We start from the raw sequence: 20,838 nt of genomic DNA on the forward strand, positions 1-20,838 counted from the left end.
CAGGGGATTAATGTGGAGGATTATTAATCTAGAATGTAGAAAATACATTAAATGCAGAAATAAAGAAAAACATTGAATGAGATGGTGTGTTCAAACTTTTGTCTGGTACTGTATTTAAAGTATGTAAAGTTTAATACAAACCATACATATACATCATAATGTGGAATTAATGTTAAATCAATCTAAACTCAATGTGCACTAATAAATCAATTCTCATATTGGAGTTCGATGTTTAAATGCATTAAAAATGAACAAATGATTGTTTGCTTTCTGGGATTAGACATTATGTTTAAAAATGTTAAATAAAACTTAAAATAATTAAATGCTTCATTAGAAAGAGTCTCCACAAAGATGTGTAAATGTAGTGTACTTCACATGGAGGTGTGTAAACATCTCATGGTCCAGCTGAAGAACCTCTGACACATGCTCATATGACCATCATGTGCAGTGTTAGCATTAGCATGTGGGTGAAATGGTTAAAATGTAAAAAAACAACAACAGTGTTTTAATGTAAAGAATGTGCTGACAGATTGGAAAACTCATTGCCTGGTATGGTGACCAGGCTAATTTTATTTCCAGACAGTTGAAAGTTGTGCAATAAAGTTCTGCATGACCGTCTGAGGGACTACGCAGTCATGCTAACAGTAAACTAGTTCCTTCTTTGGATTAAACAGAAAACGCTGTGACCTTTCAGCTGAAGACTGTGAGAAAACACATTCGCTCAGAAATAAAAATATGTGCTGAAAACATTGTAAAAACACGTCACTACTGAGTGTGATAAAGAGGAACCAGGCTAATGTGCTAACAGCAGCGCAACCAAAAACACATTTAGCTTTTTTTAGCACCCACAATACGTGCCTGTGGCTTGAGTGCTAAACCTGTTTCCATTCTCGCTAAGGCTTAAACATTAAATAATAAAGCTATATCTTATTACCTCATTAAAACATGAAGCTGAGATTTATTGTTGATGATTATGGCCTACACTTAATGAAAACCCAAAAATCAGTGTCTCAGAAAATTTGAATATTATATAAGACCAACTGTTACTTTTGGCAGCGTGGGCAGTGTGCCAAGTGAAAATGAAATTCGCATCTCAATAAAAGTTATCAGCAGAGGGAAGCATGAAACGCTGTAAGATTTCACAACATGCTACATAATCAAATAAAAAAATATTTAACTCTGTATCTTAGTAGGTTTTTGTTAATAATAAATATGAGTCATTCATTCTACAGACATTTATCTTTTTCTAACAATTAAATATAGACTATGTTATTACACTGTTTGCTTTAAACTCACAAATGTGCTTTACTTCATAGGTCTTCAAAAAATAAGTAAACAGAAGTGAAGTAAACAGTTTGTTTTCTTTAATTTGGAATAAACCTTTATTTATTCAGGACACAAATGATAGTGCAGCAATTGCAGACTGGTTGCTCCCACAATAGTTTATAGTTCTTTTTCTTTTATTAGCACATCAACTTTACATATCTGACGAGATCTGTACCATGGTCATTATTATACTGCACGTCCAGTGTATCAGGAATTAAAACAACAAACAAATCAACACAATAAATAACGCTGGATTTCAGTTTGTAGATCGATGAGGAACACATGAAAAACATCAACAACAACAAAACACAATCACAAATATCATGTAGCATGACAAAGTAAGCCTGTACAGTTTTCACTCAGCCAGAAATACAACGATGGTGATCTTATTTACATCCAATATCTGGCATTTCATCATCCAGTAATGCTAATCGTAAAGCTAAAAATGAATGAAAGTAAGTGGGGACCAATTAGCTTTAGCCTGAGCACATCAACATTTATAATATATTATGACCTTCCATTCATTTTCAGAGAAGCTAGCATTTAAGAGTGGTGAAATAAATTAATTTAACCCCCGAATCAGCTGGTCTCTAAACTCTACCGAACAGCAGGCATCAATAAATATACTTCAATTATTATATATTCATTTAACATTTACAACGTGAGAGATTAAGTCTTTGCACAACACGTTTCAGAGGCGTACACTCTCTGAGGGTTCAACCCGCGATCGTATGAACCAGTGGTTCCCAACCCAGGTCCTGGAGAACCCCCTGCCCTGCACATTTTAGTGTTCACATTGCTCCAAACACACTAGATGCAGATAATCTGATCATTAACTCAATTATCTGACTCACAAACTCTCAAACTCAATGGTATGTTGGAAAAAATGGGAAAAAAATACTTTAGCTGTTTTTTACCTGAATTCCTGTCTTTTTCTGTCTAAGAAATGTTATTTTGTAACTGTGGAGTTACTGGAATTAATAACTGCAGTATGCCAAACTGGCATAAATTATGACAATAATTATGTTTTCGACATAATATCGCTGTGAAATATACAGTCATTTTACTGATCTCAAGAGTGCCAATTGCTTTTAAATGGACTAGGCATTTTACAATGTGCTGCAAATTATAGGCAGATAGACGGTACAAATCCTGTCAAAATCTCCTGAAATAATAATAATAAACACTCAATATTTTAAGAGAGTGTGATTGCATTATTGTTCTGTTATCTTTTTTTTATTATCTTTATTTTATTGCAATAAAATTTCTGAAAATGACAATTTGAAACCTAACTTATAATGACACTCCTTGCTGAAATTAAATTTGCTTCTAAAGCAAAGCATCATGCATCAATATCAGGTGTTTGGGCATAATGTTAACCTCAATATTTTTTTATAACCTTGTAACTCCGGATGTGAGCATCATCTAGTCTAACCACAAGAAAGAAATGAAAGGGCACACTCTACTGATTCAGGATGTGCCTCAACTTTATATCTGAGCTTTAATAACCCACAGATATTAATAAAAACATCAAGACAGCGAGTAAGTTTGTGGAGCCCACAGGGTTAGAACCGTAATAAGTCCTTTCTCGATTGAAGGTGGTCTGATAGAGAAGGAAACCACTGAAATGTGCAGGAACCAGCAGGGCAAACCACTGCTATGAATGAATGAATGAATAAGACACACTCATACACTATATGGACAGAAGTATTGGGACACCAAAACATTACGCCTAGAGGAGTTTTTCTGACATTCTATTCGAAACCCATAACCATCAGTGTGGAGTCGGTCCCCCTATGCAGCTCTAACAGCAGATGTGGAGCTCTGCAGAAAATAGTTTGGATATTGTTCTGCACTATACTCCTCAGAAGTTTATGTTATTGGACAATTTTTAATAAATTCCAGCATGGGACTGTAAAGTGTGTCCCAGTACTTTTGTCCATACAATATATACACATACATACACACATACATACATACATCACAATATGGAATGGAGCACAAATACAAAGGAGAAAACTCCAAGTTAGTCCATTCGGATCTTCTGGTTGGTCATCCTGTAGATGATGCTGTCGTAGCCGGGGTCCATGTTCCACAGGTTGTAGGCGATGGCGATGACGGCCAGGGCCAGAGCGATCATGAGCCACAGCACGATGTTGAAGATCACCGCATACTCATAGTTGTACTTGTAGGCCAGGTTATAGGGGCTTCCAGGGTTGCTCTGGAATAAAGACAGTAAAGAAGATGCATAGGTAATGGGATATTTACCTGTAGAGCATCATCTTTTATGATAAAATAGAAAGTAGGTCAATGGAAGCTGCAGTGTGCGGTCAGAGAAGATGAAGAGAAGAGAAGGGTGAACGCACACACATCAAGACAAGACAAAACAAGAAAAGACTGGACCGCAGCGCATTCTACAAGACCCACTCGCTCGCACTGAATGTGCCATTTCTATTTCTACACAGCCAGACATGTTGTGTGGTCTCACATCTGAGAGAGTTTCTCACAGGGCTTTGCATGTTTCAAAGCTGCAAATGTGTTTTACTTGGTGTTCCAGTTCCAGGAAGCAGTCATAAAGCTTAAGAGCTGAATAAATGCTGGTAGGAAATAAGGGCTACACGATATATATCGTTTAAGCATCGTCATCGCGATGTGCGCATGTGCAATAGTCAAGATTGCAGGACGTGTGGTGTCACTTAAGACAATTAAATCAAACATGTCGTGTTACAATGTTTTGATTCTTGAAACAAGAAGTACATACACAGCTCTGTCTCTGTGTCTGTGTGAGTGACAGGCTGCTGCTGCCTGAGAAGCGCAAGGGTGAGGGGGAGTGCAAAGGGGGAGGGGCCTTGGTGCTGGAGTAAACAAGAGGTAACCGCATTGCCTCCATCCACCTGTGCCCAGGGGTTCGTTTTTTTGGTCCTTTGTTATAGAGTGTGGGTTTACAACACATTTTTCACTCGCTAATCTGGTTCAGAATACACAGGGTAGATGTAAAAGCACCATGAAATTGTCACAATTAATCAAAATACTTACGATCTGCTTGCTCTCCAGGATTGAGCGGGATTTCCTAGTGAGAGGAGCCTCAAACGTCTTTACGGTCACCACCTCCACCACTGCGTTGTTGCTGTAAACACTGTAGACATCATCAGCGAACTGCAACACAGAAGGATGGAGAACACTGACTGTAGGAACTGAATGCTTTTCTTGAACAGGGACATGAGAACTGCACCATATTGAAGATAGGAACAGTGTGTCTCCACAAGGACTGGCACTAGAAATATGGATTTATAGAACTATAGAATACAAAGAGGTTGATTTAAAATCTTAAACTGTGGACACGCCCACCGGCGAGCCAAGAGATCTGGCACTGCGACATACATTGACAAAAAGTGCTAGTGGACATGTGCTGGAAAGATAGGGTCATGTATCGCGAGATGTTGGCAAACAACCTCCTTCCCTTATTAAAAGCTAAAGATGGATCAGGCTGGGTCTTCCAGCATGACAATGACCCAAAACACACATCCAAGGAACTAAGGCGTGACTCTGTAAGAAGCATTTCAACATTTTGAAGTGGCCTAGCCAGTCTCCAGACCAGAATCCAACAGAACATCTTTGGAGGGACCTAAAACTCAATGATGCCCAGTGACAGCCCTGAAACCTGAAAGATCTGGAGAAGATCAGATGTTTCTTTGTTAAAAAAAAGGGGGCAGGGGCATAAAGGAATAATAGGACTCGGGCTAAACCTGCTGACCTAGAATCATGTCGTCCTTCTTCTCTACTTGTGGATCAAACTGATTTCAGATCAGCACCTACTGTGAGATGTTTGACAGAAAGAGCTGTGAGTGTTTACCTTCTGCAGAGCAGAGGCCAGAATCTTGCTGGCATCCTGGAACTGGGGAGAGTCGCTGCCGTAGCGTCGGGAGATTTCCTCCAAGCCGGCCAGCTCCAGGGAGAACAGGTCAGGAGCCTGGTCCTTGGCCAAGTGCTTATGCCTCAGAAGCTACAGACGAAAAAGTTCATAAGAGTGTAGTGGATTAAACAGAGGATTTCTTCATTGCTTGGACACACACACACACTACCCCCATCTTATGGTCTAAAAGGAATGTTCTAACTTTACAATCACCCCCAGAAGAACACTCTAGAAGCCTTGGAGTAATCTTTTTCAAACAACCTTAAATTTCAAAATGACATTTCCTGACTATTTCTTCACTCAGCCTCGCTCAAGAGCCCTAAATGCGAGTTTAGGGTAAAATTCTGTTGACATTCCTCCAAGTCGTAAACCTCGGAGTTAATGTTAAACATTTGGAACACCAAATGAACACCATCACTAGGACGGGACTGCGGACTTAAGAGAGTGTCAAAACTTAATTAATGCCTTGGAAATTGTTAATTCACCAAATATTATACCAATTTAGGGGTTTGTGCCTAGTTATTTCTGCAATCACTCAGAAATAAGATTAATTAAATTAAGAGAAATGTTCTAAGCTTGGAAATTCCATTGACCGTTTGTAAGTGAGACTCTCTCTGTCCACCGACCTCCCCAACTGTCGTAAATTCCGACAGGCAAGGACCAAGCCTTATCTGAGCACTCAGCAGAGAGGAGAAATTTCTCACTAAGAAGATTTTGCTTAAAATACATATATATTGACTATATAAAAAAGGTGTTTTATAGAATGTTTACTAAATAATGGTATATGTGTCTGGTATATGGTATATGTGTTTGGATGTGTCCTGATTAAATTCTCCTACACATTCAAGTCTGAATCAACAAGGTTTAACTAGCATTTGATAATTTAGCTTTATTTGGTTATCAGTGGTTTAACCATGTATTATCTTTTAAGTGATTTAATTGGGTTTAAATAATAACATGACTCTTGATCTCTTTCTGACAGAGTACCATCCATCGTTGTATTTCTAAGATTATCTTGAATATTACAAAACTGTTTGTGGGCAATATATATATATTACATTTATTGTGATTCAATTGTAAGATTGTTGTTTCCTGAATTTATCCTCACAAACTGGTATGCTGAAGAATGTATTTTGATCCACTGTTTAGTTGAGTTTTCTTTTGGTTTGGTCTATTAGAAAAATAGCTGAAGCATTGTGACCATGTGGGGGGTTTTATGGCCCTTTGTGAATAAGATCATCTTCCCTGCCAAAGTTTGAAATTGCTCCTAGACCAATCAAAACACAGACATTTGGGCCACAGGGCCAATCATAGCTCAAGGGCCAAACAGGCCACAGAGACTAATAGTTAAACTGGGCAGACACAGTTTCCAGTTCAGTTTTGGAGTTCAGTCAGAGCAGTTGGAAGAGAAGCAGTTCAGTTGAGTTGGAGTTAGAGAAGCAGTGGGAGAAGATGAGTTGAAGGAAGCAGTTGGAGTGAGAAGTTGGAGAAGAGAGTTTAGGGAGCCCAGAGATGGAGAAAGGATAGACTGTTAGTGTAGTCATCTTAGTTAGTTTTCTTAGACTAGTGCATTTAATCTTCTTCAAGTATAATACTATTAGCTATCCTAGTTAAAATATCTAAGGTTATTTTACAATCTACGAAGCCAAGCATTATTCCATCTAAGGTTAGCTAAAGTAGAGCTGAAAAAGAGATCCGCCAGATCCAACCCAGAAACCTGCGGTCCGGAGGCCACCAGCAAGCCACCTGAGAGCAAAGGGATTTACCCTGTGGGTTCTAATGGGGCTCCGTGCTGACACAGGAAGTCAAACCACCCTGCAGACAGGCTCACGTGATCCTTTCTCGGGGTGAAGCAGCAGACGACCAACACAGACGGACGTCACCGAGGCCCACTTCAACACCTCAGAGTAAGGCAGAGCTGGGTTTTAATCTTTCGGCAGATGGTGTTCTGTTGGTCATGGTTTGGGTCGGGTTTTTAATAGAGCGTCTTTAGCTTAGATGACTCATTTTGAGTGTCTTGGGTGGAAATAAGAATTGGTTTCGTAGACTTAAAATGCCTTAGACCCTTATTTAGGAATATTCACTTAATAGTTCTATTAATCTTTATTCCTTTCATATCAGCATTATAACGTGTTTGTTCTTTTATTTCTCATTTATCATTCTACACTAGGATTTGATATCTAATGGCTACATTTATGACTTTTTAATGAATTATTTACTCATATCTGTGTGATTTAATAAAATACTTTTATTTTACAAAACCTGTAATTTCAGTGTGTCTTTCTGGATAACTTGGTTATGAAAATTTCTGTCACCTGTAGAAACCACACCCTGAGATGTCTTGTGTTATTAATTAATTTGATTAATTAATTTATTAATTAATCTAATTAAATTAATTTAATAACTGGCGCCCAATTAAAAATATTTCAACATCTCAATTAGCACCAGGTATTAAACCACTGAGCCCGCTACAAGAGAGATGAAGTGATATACAGAGTGAGAAAGAAAACGTAGGAGGTGGGAGGCTTTAACTAACTTTTGAATCACTGAAATGAACTAGAACTTATATAAACAGGAAATAAACCTGTTTTACTGGCAAGATGTGGAACTGAAATTACATATATACTTAAATAATGCCCAACAACAAACAATAGCAACCTGCTATAGATTAGAAACCAGCTTACGAGAAACTTCCACTTTTTGTCTACAGTCAGTGGCATTCGTTTTATTTAGGGATGTCCCCGATCCGGTCACGTGATCATGAATTTTTAATGGATGGTCACACAATTGCGAGCTAATAAATGTGTATACAGTTGCGCTGGTGGCACGTTTCCTGTTGTCAGATGTGGAATATGGAGCTACACTACCCATTATTTTCTCCATTACCTGCATAAGCTCTCAGTTAAACTCTGAAATTTAAAATATTCTAAAATATTTAAAAATCATCAAAACTACACTGGAATATTATAATACGGTAAAAAAAGACTTAAGATTATTACTATCTTCCTCTGAAACACACAGTGAAATACCAACATATAAAAAAAAAAAATCATGATTGTGTGGTGACTAATAAAAAAGCATTTTTTTTCTTAAATTATTGACACTACTATTATTATTTCATTTTGCCAATCTAATACTGATTTTTTTTTTAAAATACCTATTATTTAAAGACAAACTTAAGAAAATCTGGTAAAAGACTGATGACCTTTTAATGTTTTTGTTTGGTTCAAGTCAATTAAAAATCCCTTTAATATACAGTTTCCATTTATATATTAAGTAAGCAATTATTATCCTTTAGGAAGTGTACAAAGTACAGTACTACTGGCTGGTACAGTATAAGATTTTACAAACACATTTTTGTGGTATTTCTTTATTTTCGGGACTTGGTAACGGCAGATACTTCAATGACTCGAACTCTAAAAAAATGTAATCGTGACATCTCTAGATTCATTAGCAATATATATCATAGATATACACTTTCTAGGTTTACGATTAGCTCAGGTGATTACCATTTATTAATAACCAGAGTAGAATGGGGAAATGAATTGTAGGTCAACAGGACAGCGTCCTGCACCCTGTAATTATACACTATATATCCAAATGTTTGTAGAAGCCCCTTCTAGTCAGTGAATGCAGGTAAAACATTGCTAAAACACATACTACAATCCCTATAGTAGAGAACTACTGCCAATAGAATAGGACTAGCAGCCTAATGCCTGGGGCCAGCGTGAAGGCCATTTTAAGGCATCTGGGGGCCCAAAGCGAAATAGACACCCCATACCAGAAACCTTTTCTTGAGAAAAAGACACCTGTTCTACTGTGCTATAAAGCAGCATCAGGCAGTGAAGGGGACTTACCAGGGCTGAGATGTCATGCAACACTTGAACCTCAGAGAGGAAAAGCAGATCAGCCTGAAAAACACATACACACACATGCACAATTACCACAAGTGTTACCATACACACAAACAATATACGCATTAGCATCTACTATAATACTAAACACGATTATGATCTAGAATTGAGTAAGATGTGGTGTTATACATCCGTTCACTCTGGGGTCCAAGGCTAGCATGGCTAATATGTCTAACATAGCATTGACCACAAAAATTGCTATTTGAGAAAATAGTATTTGCTAAAGACACATACTAGTTTTAGTCAGTGCATGCTCTTTTGCACAAGTGTCAAGTAATGAGGTACAGATACTGTATGACCTAATTTGAGTAAAAATGTTGGTTATCTAAACTTTACTGGAGTAATTTAATTGAACTTTCTACTCCTTACATTTAAAAAATATAGGTCACTATAGGACTATAGGACACTATGTGGCCTAAGCTTTTGTTTCCTAATGGCTTTAATTTTTCCTTTTACATTACTTTTATACTTTACGTCGTTTTGAAACCAGTACTTTTTAAAACACTTTTACTTAAAGAGTAAAAAGTTTGAGTTGATACTTCTACAACTTCTACAGAAGTATTATCTATAATTTTACCTACAGGGTGATGAATGGAGATACTTTTCACACCTTTTCTCTTTTGTGCAGATATAATGAAATGTAAATAGAGGAGATGTTTTAATGATGTAAGCAGACTACTTTTTGTATGAACTTTATTTTCTTTATTATTCTAATACTAGTGTTTTACTTTGTTGTCTATAAACAGCTGGGCAGTGTGTGTGTGTGTACATATGTGGTGTGATCCATCTAAACTCATCTAAGTGTGTGTGTGTGTGTTATCTATCTATCTTTATAGATATATAAAAGACACAGCTCAAGCGCTGTGGACACCTCTCTTTTTTTAAGCTGTTTTACTGTGGTGTGAACTATGTTTACCTCTCACATCTGCGGATGATGCTCTCCACACCTCTTGCGGTATGTGCGGCACTTATTGGTTAAGTGCAAAAGTGGGCTGTGCTCTATAGTGAGGGAGGGTCTGCATGTGTGAATTCTGAAGGCAACTGACTGCACTGGATTTTATTTAGGGGTTTCAGAGTAAAGGGGGCTGAATACTTTTGCATGTCACTCTTTTTTTGTATTTTTATTTGATTCAAATTTTAAAATCCTTTTAATTGTTTTGTTCAACTTCAGAATTATGTGCTACTTTTTTTTTTTTTTTTTTTTTTACTGTGGATCACTGTCAGTATGTTTACCAACATCATGTGCAATATGATTAATGTGCAATATTTCTATTTTTATATAATGCTTGTATATTTCATGCTACTTTCTGTACTCTTCTGCTGTAACACTGCATATTTCCCTGTTGCAGGAATAATAAAGAATTGTCTTATCTTATCTTACTTTGTGCTGGTCTATCACTTAAAATCTCAACAAAACACAAAATGTGGAAAAAAATAAAGGGGTATGAACTGTGACACACTGGGAAGTGATCTATGGACTGATTGGGAAGTGGTTTAATATGGGGAACTGAGCAGGTGAAAAGGAGTGCAGCTGTTCTAAACTTGTTCAAACACTTTCTTCCCCTTTTCACCTGATGTGTATTATTTAGAGCTGAATAATATAATGTTTCAACATGTTTTTAACCAGAAAATTTATACTGCTCTTATCTGCAACCACATATTTACCTAAGGCATTTTATACCCGTCTAATTTTGGAAACAAAAATTATTGAATTAAATAAAAAAAATTATAAAAGAAGATTAAATGCAATTAGTTTTTAATACATTAGTTCATCTTTAGTGAAGCTACTTCCATAAAACATCTTTAAGAGGGAATTCAGACAGTGCTTTTTTTAGGTGATCTGAAACGTGTGACAGCACAATTCCTCTTCAAGGCCAGTTTCGCGTGTCTGGTGCATGAGTGCAAACCACGTGGCTAACCACAACAGGTTCCGGTTGAGAAGGTGAGCCCGGGCACAGATCTGTTGCAGTCTGGTTCGGTAACCAGAGTCTACTGCAGTATGAGCGAAAACTGCTGGAGCACCAATCTCAAACATTCAGTGATGCCGCCAAATAAAAAGGATGAGATTTGGGTAGAAAAGATCTGGATCACTGATTTATCAGTAATGTTACATTAGGCTTTTAGTCCATGAGTTCACTATTCAGCATTTAAAAAATGAATCATGATCTTAACTATAAATAAGTGATAATACACTCTAGGTTCATGCTATAACATGTAACATTGGCACTACTGTGCTGCAGTCGTAGGCCGTAGATCAGCATAGCAGTGCCAATATTACACCTTATAGCACATACCTCGAGTGTATTATTGTGATTATACCACAGTTTCATTATCACTGTTTATTAAAAGATTTTAAAGAGTTAAAAAGGAGGAGAAAATATGATTTGTTTGGTTATAAAAACTCAGCCAGTTTAAAAAGTTCCGTTGCTGGTCTGTTTGTAGCTGTAGCGCTGTTTGGCTTGTAAGCGCTATATCGTTGCTAGGTTACCTGTATGTGGCGGAGTAATACATGGTGGAGTGTTTCAGTTACAGTACATTACCGACTGATAACGTCAATTATAGTATGCCTCTCAGCCAATCACACTGCAGGGTCGCAACTAACTGTGGTATAATTAATCGCAGAATTGTTGTTGTGACTTTTTATAGTTTGTTCATTTAAGAAAAGATGCAAATTTAAAAGGATATCAGTAATATGGCCCTTTAGCACTTTATACTTTATACTTATACTTTATACACTTTATATTGTGATAAAATTAGGCATATGTTGATACCATTGTTTCAATAATAATTAAAAATTAATTGCCAAAGTATCAGATTGGGACTTCCACTGGGACCCAAATCTGCTTTAGTTAAACAGTCTATAAATTTGTACAGATCAGTAAATTTGACATTTTGAAAGAAATTTTCTGTGCATGCCTGAAAGGGTTAATACTGATTAAAGCATTGGTAACAAAAACTGAGATCAGTAGACAAAAACAGCTCTCCATCTAGTGGTGGAACAAAGCAATGCAGTTTAGTAATTTAGTAAAATAGTAAAATATAAAAGTATTGAGACAGTATTATATCTATTCCTTACTTCCCATTCATTATATAACGCATTGGAAGATATTTAAAATTCATTGTGTGTTACCTCGCTGTTTCGGTTGAGTGAGTGCAGGGGAAGGGAGTGTAGAACTGATCCTTCCTGTGACAGACGAGCTCTGATCTGCTGAAGGGTCACGGGCAGGTCCTCAAACACAGTGTTTGCCATGCCCATCATGTACAGCCTCTGCACACACACACACGCGCGCACACACGCACACACACAGTGTTACCCTTATATATATATAATAAATAACTTCAAATAATTTGATCACTGGATTACAGTTTTAGGTAAGATTTCTCATTAAAGTAGGGATGCACAAAATATTTGGCAACCAAATTGATTAGTCCAAAAACGGCAAAAAAGGCACTTTTGAGTGTTCAGCTAAATAAATAACAATATTTACTTTATTTACCAGCTAAATATGTTCTAAACAATTGCTTGTTCATTACATACTCCACTATATTACAAACTCAAATATTACAAATATTATTCTTGTCTTTTACGCCAATACTTAATGCTGAATCTATTGTTCCTTTTGGTTTGTGTGTGTACAAACATAGCATATCAATATTAAATTAGACCAAAGCAAACATACGGCCATATCTACCCAGTGCAAGCAAACACTGTAAAAACAAATTCTTATTTTCTTTCGAGCCCAGTTAATTTGACACTATATTTCCTTTTTTTAATCAGGAAAATCCTGTTAAAACATTGAGAACACACTGTTTATTCAACTGTCATGCGATTTTACTATAAGATAAAAAAATAAAAGCAAACAGCTATTTTTATATAAGGAGTACCAACACTTTCTGTGATTTTACACACATATATTATTGTTAAACTCATATATTACTATCAAAAATTTACACCCTTAAGAAAATATACTACAGTGAATATTTCCTAATCCTATCATACTAAATGCACATGAATAAATGCATTAAATCAGATACGTCATATTTATGAAATATTGTCCACAAAAGGAGATACTGTTAAACGTTTTAATACAAGAGTATATGGCATTACCCTATAAAGCCCAATACTATATGTTATATGTAGATGCAGTATATTAAATAAAAAAAGGAACAAATATTAGTGAACGTATGTTTAAAGTAAGTTTTTTATTTTTTACTTAAACAAGATAAATGCACATATTATAATTGGAAATATAACATGGATAAAACACAACGGACAGCTGATAAACTGTAAAATTAGACAGCTGGGTGTGTAAAATTAGAATTTTCCTATTAGTAATTTTGACATTTTTAAAGTTTTAAAAAATACCAGTGTAAAACAATCAAAGATAGCAGGACATCAGTAGTAGACTGCAGTTTTAGAGATGAGTAATGTTATCTATTCATCGCTCTGTGGAAGAGTGATAAAAGTAAGGGACGTGGAGAGGAGGTAAAGTCAGCAGCTATGGGTGCAGAAGTGCGTTTTTGTGGTTGCGACAACCAGTTATAAGAACTCACACCTTTTAATGGCCAAGAAAAAAAAAACATCTTTCCGGGTGGATAATAAACGTGTTTCTGCTCATCGCAAATATAAAATAATATGTTTGGTTTCTGAAGGTTTGCTTCTTCAGTTTTTACTAATAGTATTTCCATCATGGGATGGAATGGAAGTCTGTACACCCACCTGTACACCACACGTTTTGCATGCTTAAAAACACTTCAACCATGTGGAGGTGTTAATGATCTGAAATGTGTCTCAATAACAGTCAGTGGGAGGGATTTTTTTTTTTTTTTTTTACCCCAACTCAATTTATGCTGCATTACATTCAGAGAATCCATGTGGGACCTCCTGGATGAGTTGTCCATGCCCTTAAGGAGTAATTTAATTAGGCCGGTCACTACCGGGAAGGTTCATCACTGTTCCCTGTTATCTTAATTTGTGAATAATAGCTCTCATTGTGGTTCTATGGAGTCTCAAAGCTTTAGAAATGACTTTATAACCTTTACCAGACTGATATATCTTGTTTCATATCTTCAGAGAGGTTCAATTTAAGTGATTTCTTGATTCTTGACTTTGATGTTTGAATATATATTTTTTCCTTATTAAACAAAATCATAATTTCAAAACTGCTTTTTGTATTTGCTCAGGTGATCTTTGTCTACTATCACAGTTTGTTTCATAAACTGAAAAACGAAAGTATGACAAAAGGCAAAAACATCTTTTTACTTTTTTCTTCTTTAACTTTTTACTTTTTTTAAGGCACTGTAGGTCTCTTGTTATTATTGTTAGCATTGTCGCAGGTTAGCATTATTAGTGATACCAATTGTAAACAAAACATTATTCATAATTCAATGTATTGTTCCAGAAATAATGGTACAAATCTATAAACGACATTGTCATTTTAAGCGCATTTAGTGACACTGATTTAATTACAATATGATAACATAATAATGCATTTACACATTACTTTTTAAAGAGCAATGAATGTTTAAGGAGTCAGATTATTTAGACTAGGGGTGTACCATATCGTATCATATCATATGCAACTGCATATTGCCAACATTTTTGAATATCCTGAACTACTTTTTTTACTGTTTTAAGCAAAAGAAAAATGTACACTGTTCTCATTGCCCATTATATATCTACTAGAGACAGATTATATCTGTCCAGTATCATTTATTTTACTTTAATCCTGGATATATGGAGATATTTGGAGTGCATTATTAATAGTTGTATCATGACTAATAATTCTGGATCATTGACTTCTGTTATAAATCTGATAAAATTTTTGTATTTTTAAATATCTCAGTTAGGGGTGTGCCATATCATATCAATATGCAATAATAAATTAAAACTTTTATTTTGTTGCAGTAGTGTATTCTTGGAAAAAATATTTAATTTAGTGTTTTTTTTTTTTCTTCATATCGCCAAGAGTATCGTTATCGCAAAAAGACCATGAAATATTGTGATATTATTCTAGGGCCATATCGCCCACCTGTGGTTTTAAAACCACACCTTTAAAACTCTTTTTAAAAGGCAACTATACATGATTATTCACATTATTGGTATCTTTTTGCTAAGTAAACAGAATGTACAATATTGAGAACATCTTTATTTTATTAAGGTTATGCCCATATATAGTAGATAATGTGTTTGCCAGGACTACTTACAGCTAACTGGTGAAATCTGATTATAATCTAACACTTAGTTAATCTCTGTTACTCAGATTTGTTCCATGCTTTATGGGCAGAATGATGCACACAGTTTAGCGTGGGCCTCCACGCCTCAGGGGGATTTTTTTTTTTTTTTTAACTTGGTGCTTCAGAGCAGAAGATACCAGGCCTCACCTCCTCGCTGGGGGCGAGCTGTAGAACCACAGGGGTGCTCTCAGCGAACAGGGTGTGGATGGTGTTCGCTACACTGTCCAGAGTAAAGGGTACGGGCTGTAGAAGAGAAAAAATAGACACACAGGAAATCAGACAGCGCATCTCGTGTTTTAAGGGGAAGTAAAACATCTGTGCCCTGAGAAATTTGGAAAATCCCAAACTGTGTAATTCTGAAATAAATCCACAGGAAAGCATGCACTCAGATCAGCCAGGCAGTGTGATTTAGTCTGATTAGGGAAAAATTAACTTTTTTTTTTTTTATCTCTGTTAAAGCCCCACTAGGTAGGATTTCCTTGATTTTTTATCTTTTTAAAGAAGTGAAATTACAGCTTGAAACTCACTGCAGCGCTGCATTGAGGTGTAATAGGAGGAATAGCGGTGCTCTCGTGTCTGTGCCGGAGCTCCTCTGAGCTCAAACCAGACTCTGTAAGTTTTCTGAGGCAGCCGCGACCAACGCTCGCGAGAACTGCGACCTGCTTTCCGACCTTTAGTTCTAACAGTTCTACAAGGACTACTGGTTCATTCTTTACAAACTAAAATACAGACACTCTGGCAGAAGCTGGAAAGAGACCGAATATGTCTGTGAAAGCCAGAAAACGAGAAAGAGAAACTAATCCGCCTGAAACATTTATTACACTCTACAACTGTAGGGGAAGCCCACAAGCACAAAACCTCAATCCTACTTAGTGGAGCTTTAACAAGAAGACCCTTCTTAAGGGGCAAAAAGTAATAATGCAATAATGAACATATACAAATACATATATCTTAAGTAAATATACATATATATATACAGCTCTGGGGGGGGGGGGGAATATGGACTTAAAAATTATGAGTTTCTTTGATTTTACCAAATTAAAAACATCAATTATAATCAAAAGGAAGATGGATGACCTCAAGCCATCTAACCATAAAGTTACATGCCCATATTTAGCTGTATGAAAACAGCTTGGCGCACTCAAACAGGCCGTGTCTGAAATGTCCACTACTTACATTTTCCAGGGGGTAAGAGGAGGTGTTTGAAGGCAGATCCAGACTGCTGACGCCACGCACTGCGATTAGAGCATTAGCCCGAGGACGCTGGAACAGGGAACCTGCTCCCAGGCCTGGCCAGTCAAGATCCTACACAAACAAAAAACAAACACAAAAACACAGTAATAATTAAATTACTATGGGTCCACAAAATAACGTCTAATATTCAGGGCTGGGTATAGAAATTAAAAACTAAAAAGTCCCCGACAAAAATGGTTCTGTACTATCAAGTACTGAAAGGTTTAAATAAAAAGCGCTGCTTATTAACTTTACATGAAAGGCAAATAAACGTGCCAAATGCGGAGAGTGCACACAGTGAGGTAAACATGTAAAAGTGCTCTAAAATCTGAGTCTACTTTTAAAGATTCATCCACACTTCATTTTATTTAAATGGTCGACACACTGCCGCTGTGCTGAAGTGTCTCAGGCACTCTCTCTTTCATCTTAAATATAATATAGTGAAAAGGGTCTAGTCTGCTTCCTCTCAATAATACAGGGAAATAACAGCATTTAAAGACAATAATCAAATAAATTTAAGTGATTGACATCATAAATATACATTACAAAATTATTATATTGAGCAACCCATTTTTCTTTAGACAGCAAAAGCTAGTACAATATAAAACACATTTTTACATAATGCAAAATAATGTGTATTATCATCAAGGGAGGACGCACAAGTAGTACTGTTGTTTTTTTGTTTTTAGAAAAAGCGCCACATGCTCTTTATTAAGCATGCTCATTGTCTGTTGGTCATTTCAACAGGATCCAGAAAGATGGAGTTTGTCACAGTGGCAGTATGAGAATGAGATTACCCAGGTCGGCTGTTACATAAATACATTGTGGGAGAATAATTATCGCTTTAAGTATTTGCATTATTTTTTTTTTTTGCTATAATTTAGAAAAAAAGTATCGTTTGTGTATCGTAATCGAATTCAAAGTATTGTACCAGTATCAAAAAATTTAAAACAATACGCAGAACCACTAATATTATTTATTATTAAAGCTACATCTGCTTTACCTCCTGAACAGAGAAGCCCATGGTCAGGGCCACCAGATCAGGAACCTTCTCCCCGGCCAGCGGCCACTGGCCCTCCCTGAAGGTCACATACTGGGGGCTGCGCAGCACAGTCAGCTGATCTCCCAGCACACCTACAGAGGATACACACACACAAAAATCATGAAAAAAGAGAGTTTATCCTGTTTCTGTGTTCTACTAGATTTTAGAAAATTGTAGGGAGGATCTGATTATACTCAGTGACAAGGGTGATGATGATCATTCCTAATCATTCCCCAACTTTACCTCTCTAAACCAACCTGGCAGCAGGTTTGGTGAAAATAGGTATTGTTAATACTATGTAGACTAGAGAAGCTGTGTGTGTGCATGCATTCTTTACAATTGGTCTCCAAGGGTCTAATGTAAAAGAACTGCCAGTTCACTTCCAGAAGATCAGTGATCATTTGTTCACTGATGCTGCAGAAGTGTCTGTATGAAAGTATTCACCATCTCAGCTCAGCTTACACCACATGAGCACCCCTCGCTAGAGGGTGGAACTGCTCTTGACAAAACAGGGAAGTCAAAATGTGTCACAATGTCGTTCTCTATTAGTAATGAGAGTCACTCATGGTGGAAAAAGCAGGTGGTTAAGGAGGTGCACCAGAACCAGACCTCGCATGACTGACTGCAATCTAATCCTCCCCACAGCACAGCTATGTTTCAACATCTGGTGTAAAACCTTAGCAGAAAAACAGAAGTTCTTAATATTGTTTTCATTCAGTTAGTCTGTCTATGAGTGTATGTGGCATTTCACTGTGTGTATATGTATATATATATATATATATATATATGTATATATATATATATATATACATATATATATATATATATATATATATATATATATATATATATATATATATATATATGTGTGTGTGTGTGTGTGTGTAATGTATTATTTTTCAGTTTCTAATATAGTACATAGTGCATTAAACAACTTGGACTCTGTCATTGCATAAAAGTGTAAATGGAACTTAATAAATACAATAGTTGTTATTAGGGGTGGGCGATATGGCTCTAAAATAATATCACGATATTTCAGGGTATTTTTGCTATAGCGATATACTTGGCGATATAGGAAAACTAAAATAATTAATTCATTTCAGGAATATAGTATAATAGTATAACAGAATAATCATAATGTGGCAAAATAAATAATATAGCATAAAATAATATAATGCAGCGAAACAATATTGCAGAATATTTAGTGCATGCATATAAACTGCAAACTAAAACAATTATACAATAAATACACCTAAAGCTTTATAGTAATAATAGACTACTTTTAAGACAGAACAGCCCTATCATTACGATATTTATTTTTAATATTTCTGTGTCACGATATATCGTATACGATATAATATTGCCCACCCCTAGTTGTTATACAAAAATACAAAAAAAAAAAGTTTGTATTAACCTGACTGATGCTCTCTAAATATACTAAAGATACATCTACTGGGGGCATGCTCTAATATGGTGTTTTTTGTATTTTTATAGTTTAATATACACTAGGGGAGAAAGATTTGGCATTGTAGCACAAACAGACAAAACACCGACCCTCCAAAACTGTCCCAGTGTATGGATTATGTGGAAGGTTGGGAAAATTATTTGCCCACCCCTAGTGTAAATATTCATTGTTTGTTTTATCGGTCAGCATACTGAAATACTGTATTAAAACACAACAGGAAGGCAGAGCTGAGAGAGGTCACATGACTAGCAGCCAGGTTCTCTGTACGATTTTAATATCCTGCGGCTTTCATTCAGACAATCTCTGTATTTCTGAGCTTCATCCAACAGTAAAATAGTGTAAATGCAGCTTCAATGCCTTTAATATTAATATTTTACTCTCAGCAGCAGAGCAGCGCTCTATTAGCTAGCGTTAACCTAGCTTAGCTTAGCCTAGCGCTCTGATCTCCTCTGCTGTGCTGCGATATCCAGGCGAATTACTGAGGTTATAACGCTTTAACAATATCTATTCCTCCCCACACTGAGCCCACAGACACTGTAATAATGAAATATAAGGTCTTTACCCGACAATGAACTCGCTAAAGCAGCAAAAGCGACAAAAACCGGAGAGAAATCCATCCTGAACGATCAGCAGCTCCACCGCAGCTCCCCCAGCACAGGTCATCTGACTGACTGCACGCACCCAGCGTGATGACGTCACGTTGTACCCAGGTTTATTATTTTTATTGTTTTTATTATTGTTGTTATCATTATGGTTGTTGTTGTTTGTTTGTTATTGTTGTCATTTCTATTATTAGGATTATTAATATTACTATTATTAGAAATTAAATTATAAAAAAGTGCCAAAGAGTTTGTATGAATAGTTCACACAGCTGACCTATATTATCCCCTTTAGACCAGCAGGGGGCGACACGACCCCACGTTACACCTCACGCTGCACCGCTGAGCAATATTTACAATTATATCATCAGTATGTGTGTATATATAATCAGTTATTAATAACGAATAAATAACAATTAAATTACATTTATGGGTTACTAACTGTTTAAGGCTTTTTATACTATACTGGACTTCAGGTAAAATTATGCAGATTATCTTTATTGATTCACTAAAATGTCTTAAATATTCACTCACGCTTTTGTCTGTTTTTTATGTAAGTAAATTTGCACTGTTTAAAGTTTTGGTCATAAGACTACTTCATGCAGGTGTTACACAATGATGAGGTTGTAACAAAGCTGTTGAATATATATATATATATATATATATATATATATATATATATATATATATATATATATATATATATATATATATATATATATATATATATATATATATTAATTTGTTAATTGTTATTTTTCCTTATTTTTTGTCTGAATTGCTCATTTGTTAATCGTTATTTTTTCATAATTTTGTCTAAGTTGTTAATTTGTTAGTAAGTTTTTTTCCTATTTTTGTTGTAATTGTTAAATTGTTATATTTTTCTTATTTTTGTCTGAGTTATAAATGTGTTAATTTTTTTTCTTTATTTTGTCTGAATTGTTCATTTGTTAATTGTTAGTTTTTGTTTTTTATATTTGTCTGAATTGTTAATTTGTTTATTTGTTATTTTTTCTTATTTGTGTCTGAGTTATTAATTTGTTAATTGTTATTTTTTTCTGATGTTGTTTTTCTTAATTTTGTTTGCTTGTTAATTTTCATAGTTTTTA

General features: G+C 35.7%; 1 protein-coding gene across 1 annotated transcript; it reads right to left on the minus strand.

Moving 5' to 3' along the window:
• Positions 1 to 1,342: 1,342 nt before the first annotated feature.
• On the minus strand, positions 1,343 to 19,802 carry atp6ap2 (ATPase H+ transporting accessory protein 2). The gene is made up of 9 exons (XM_049471170.1): positions 19,693 to 19,802; positions 17,627 to 17,757; positions 16,567 to 16,695; positions 15,538 to 15,633; positions 12,284 to 12,421; positions 9,097 to 9,150; positions 5,180 to 5,329; positions 4,363 to 4,482; positions 1,343 to 3,547 (listed from the first exon to the last, which is right to left on the minus strand). The coding sequence occupies exons 1-9, from the start codon at positions 19,745 to 19,747 to the stop codon at positions 3,353 to 3,355; spliced, it is 1,068 nt and encodes a 355-aa protein (XP_049327127.1). The 5' UTR covers positions 19,748 to 19,802; the 3' UTR covers positions 1,343 to 3,352.
• Positions 19,803 to 20,838: the final 1,036 nt, after the last annotated feature.

Source organism: Astyanax mexicanus, chromosome 23 (assembly GCF_023375975.1).
Source record: "Astyanax mexicanus isolate ESR-SI-001 chromosome 23, AstMex3_surface, whole genome shotgun sequence".
Taxonomy (NCBI): Eukaryota; Metazoa; Chordata; class Actinopteri; order Characiformes; family Acestrorhamphidae; genus Astyanax; species Astyanax mexicanus.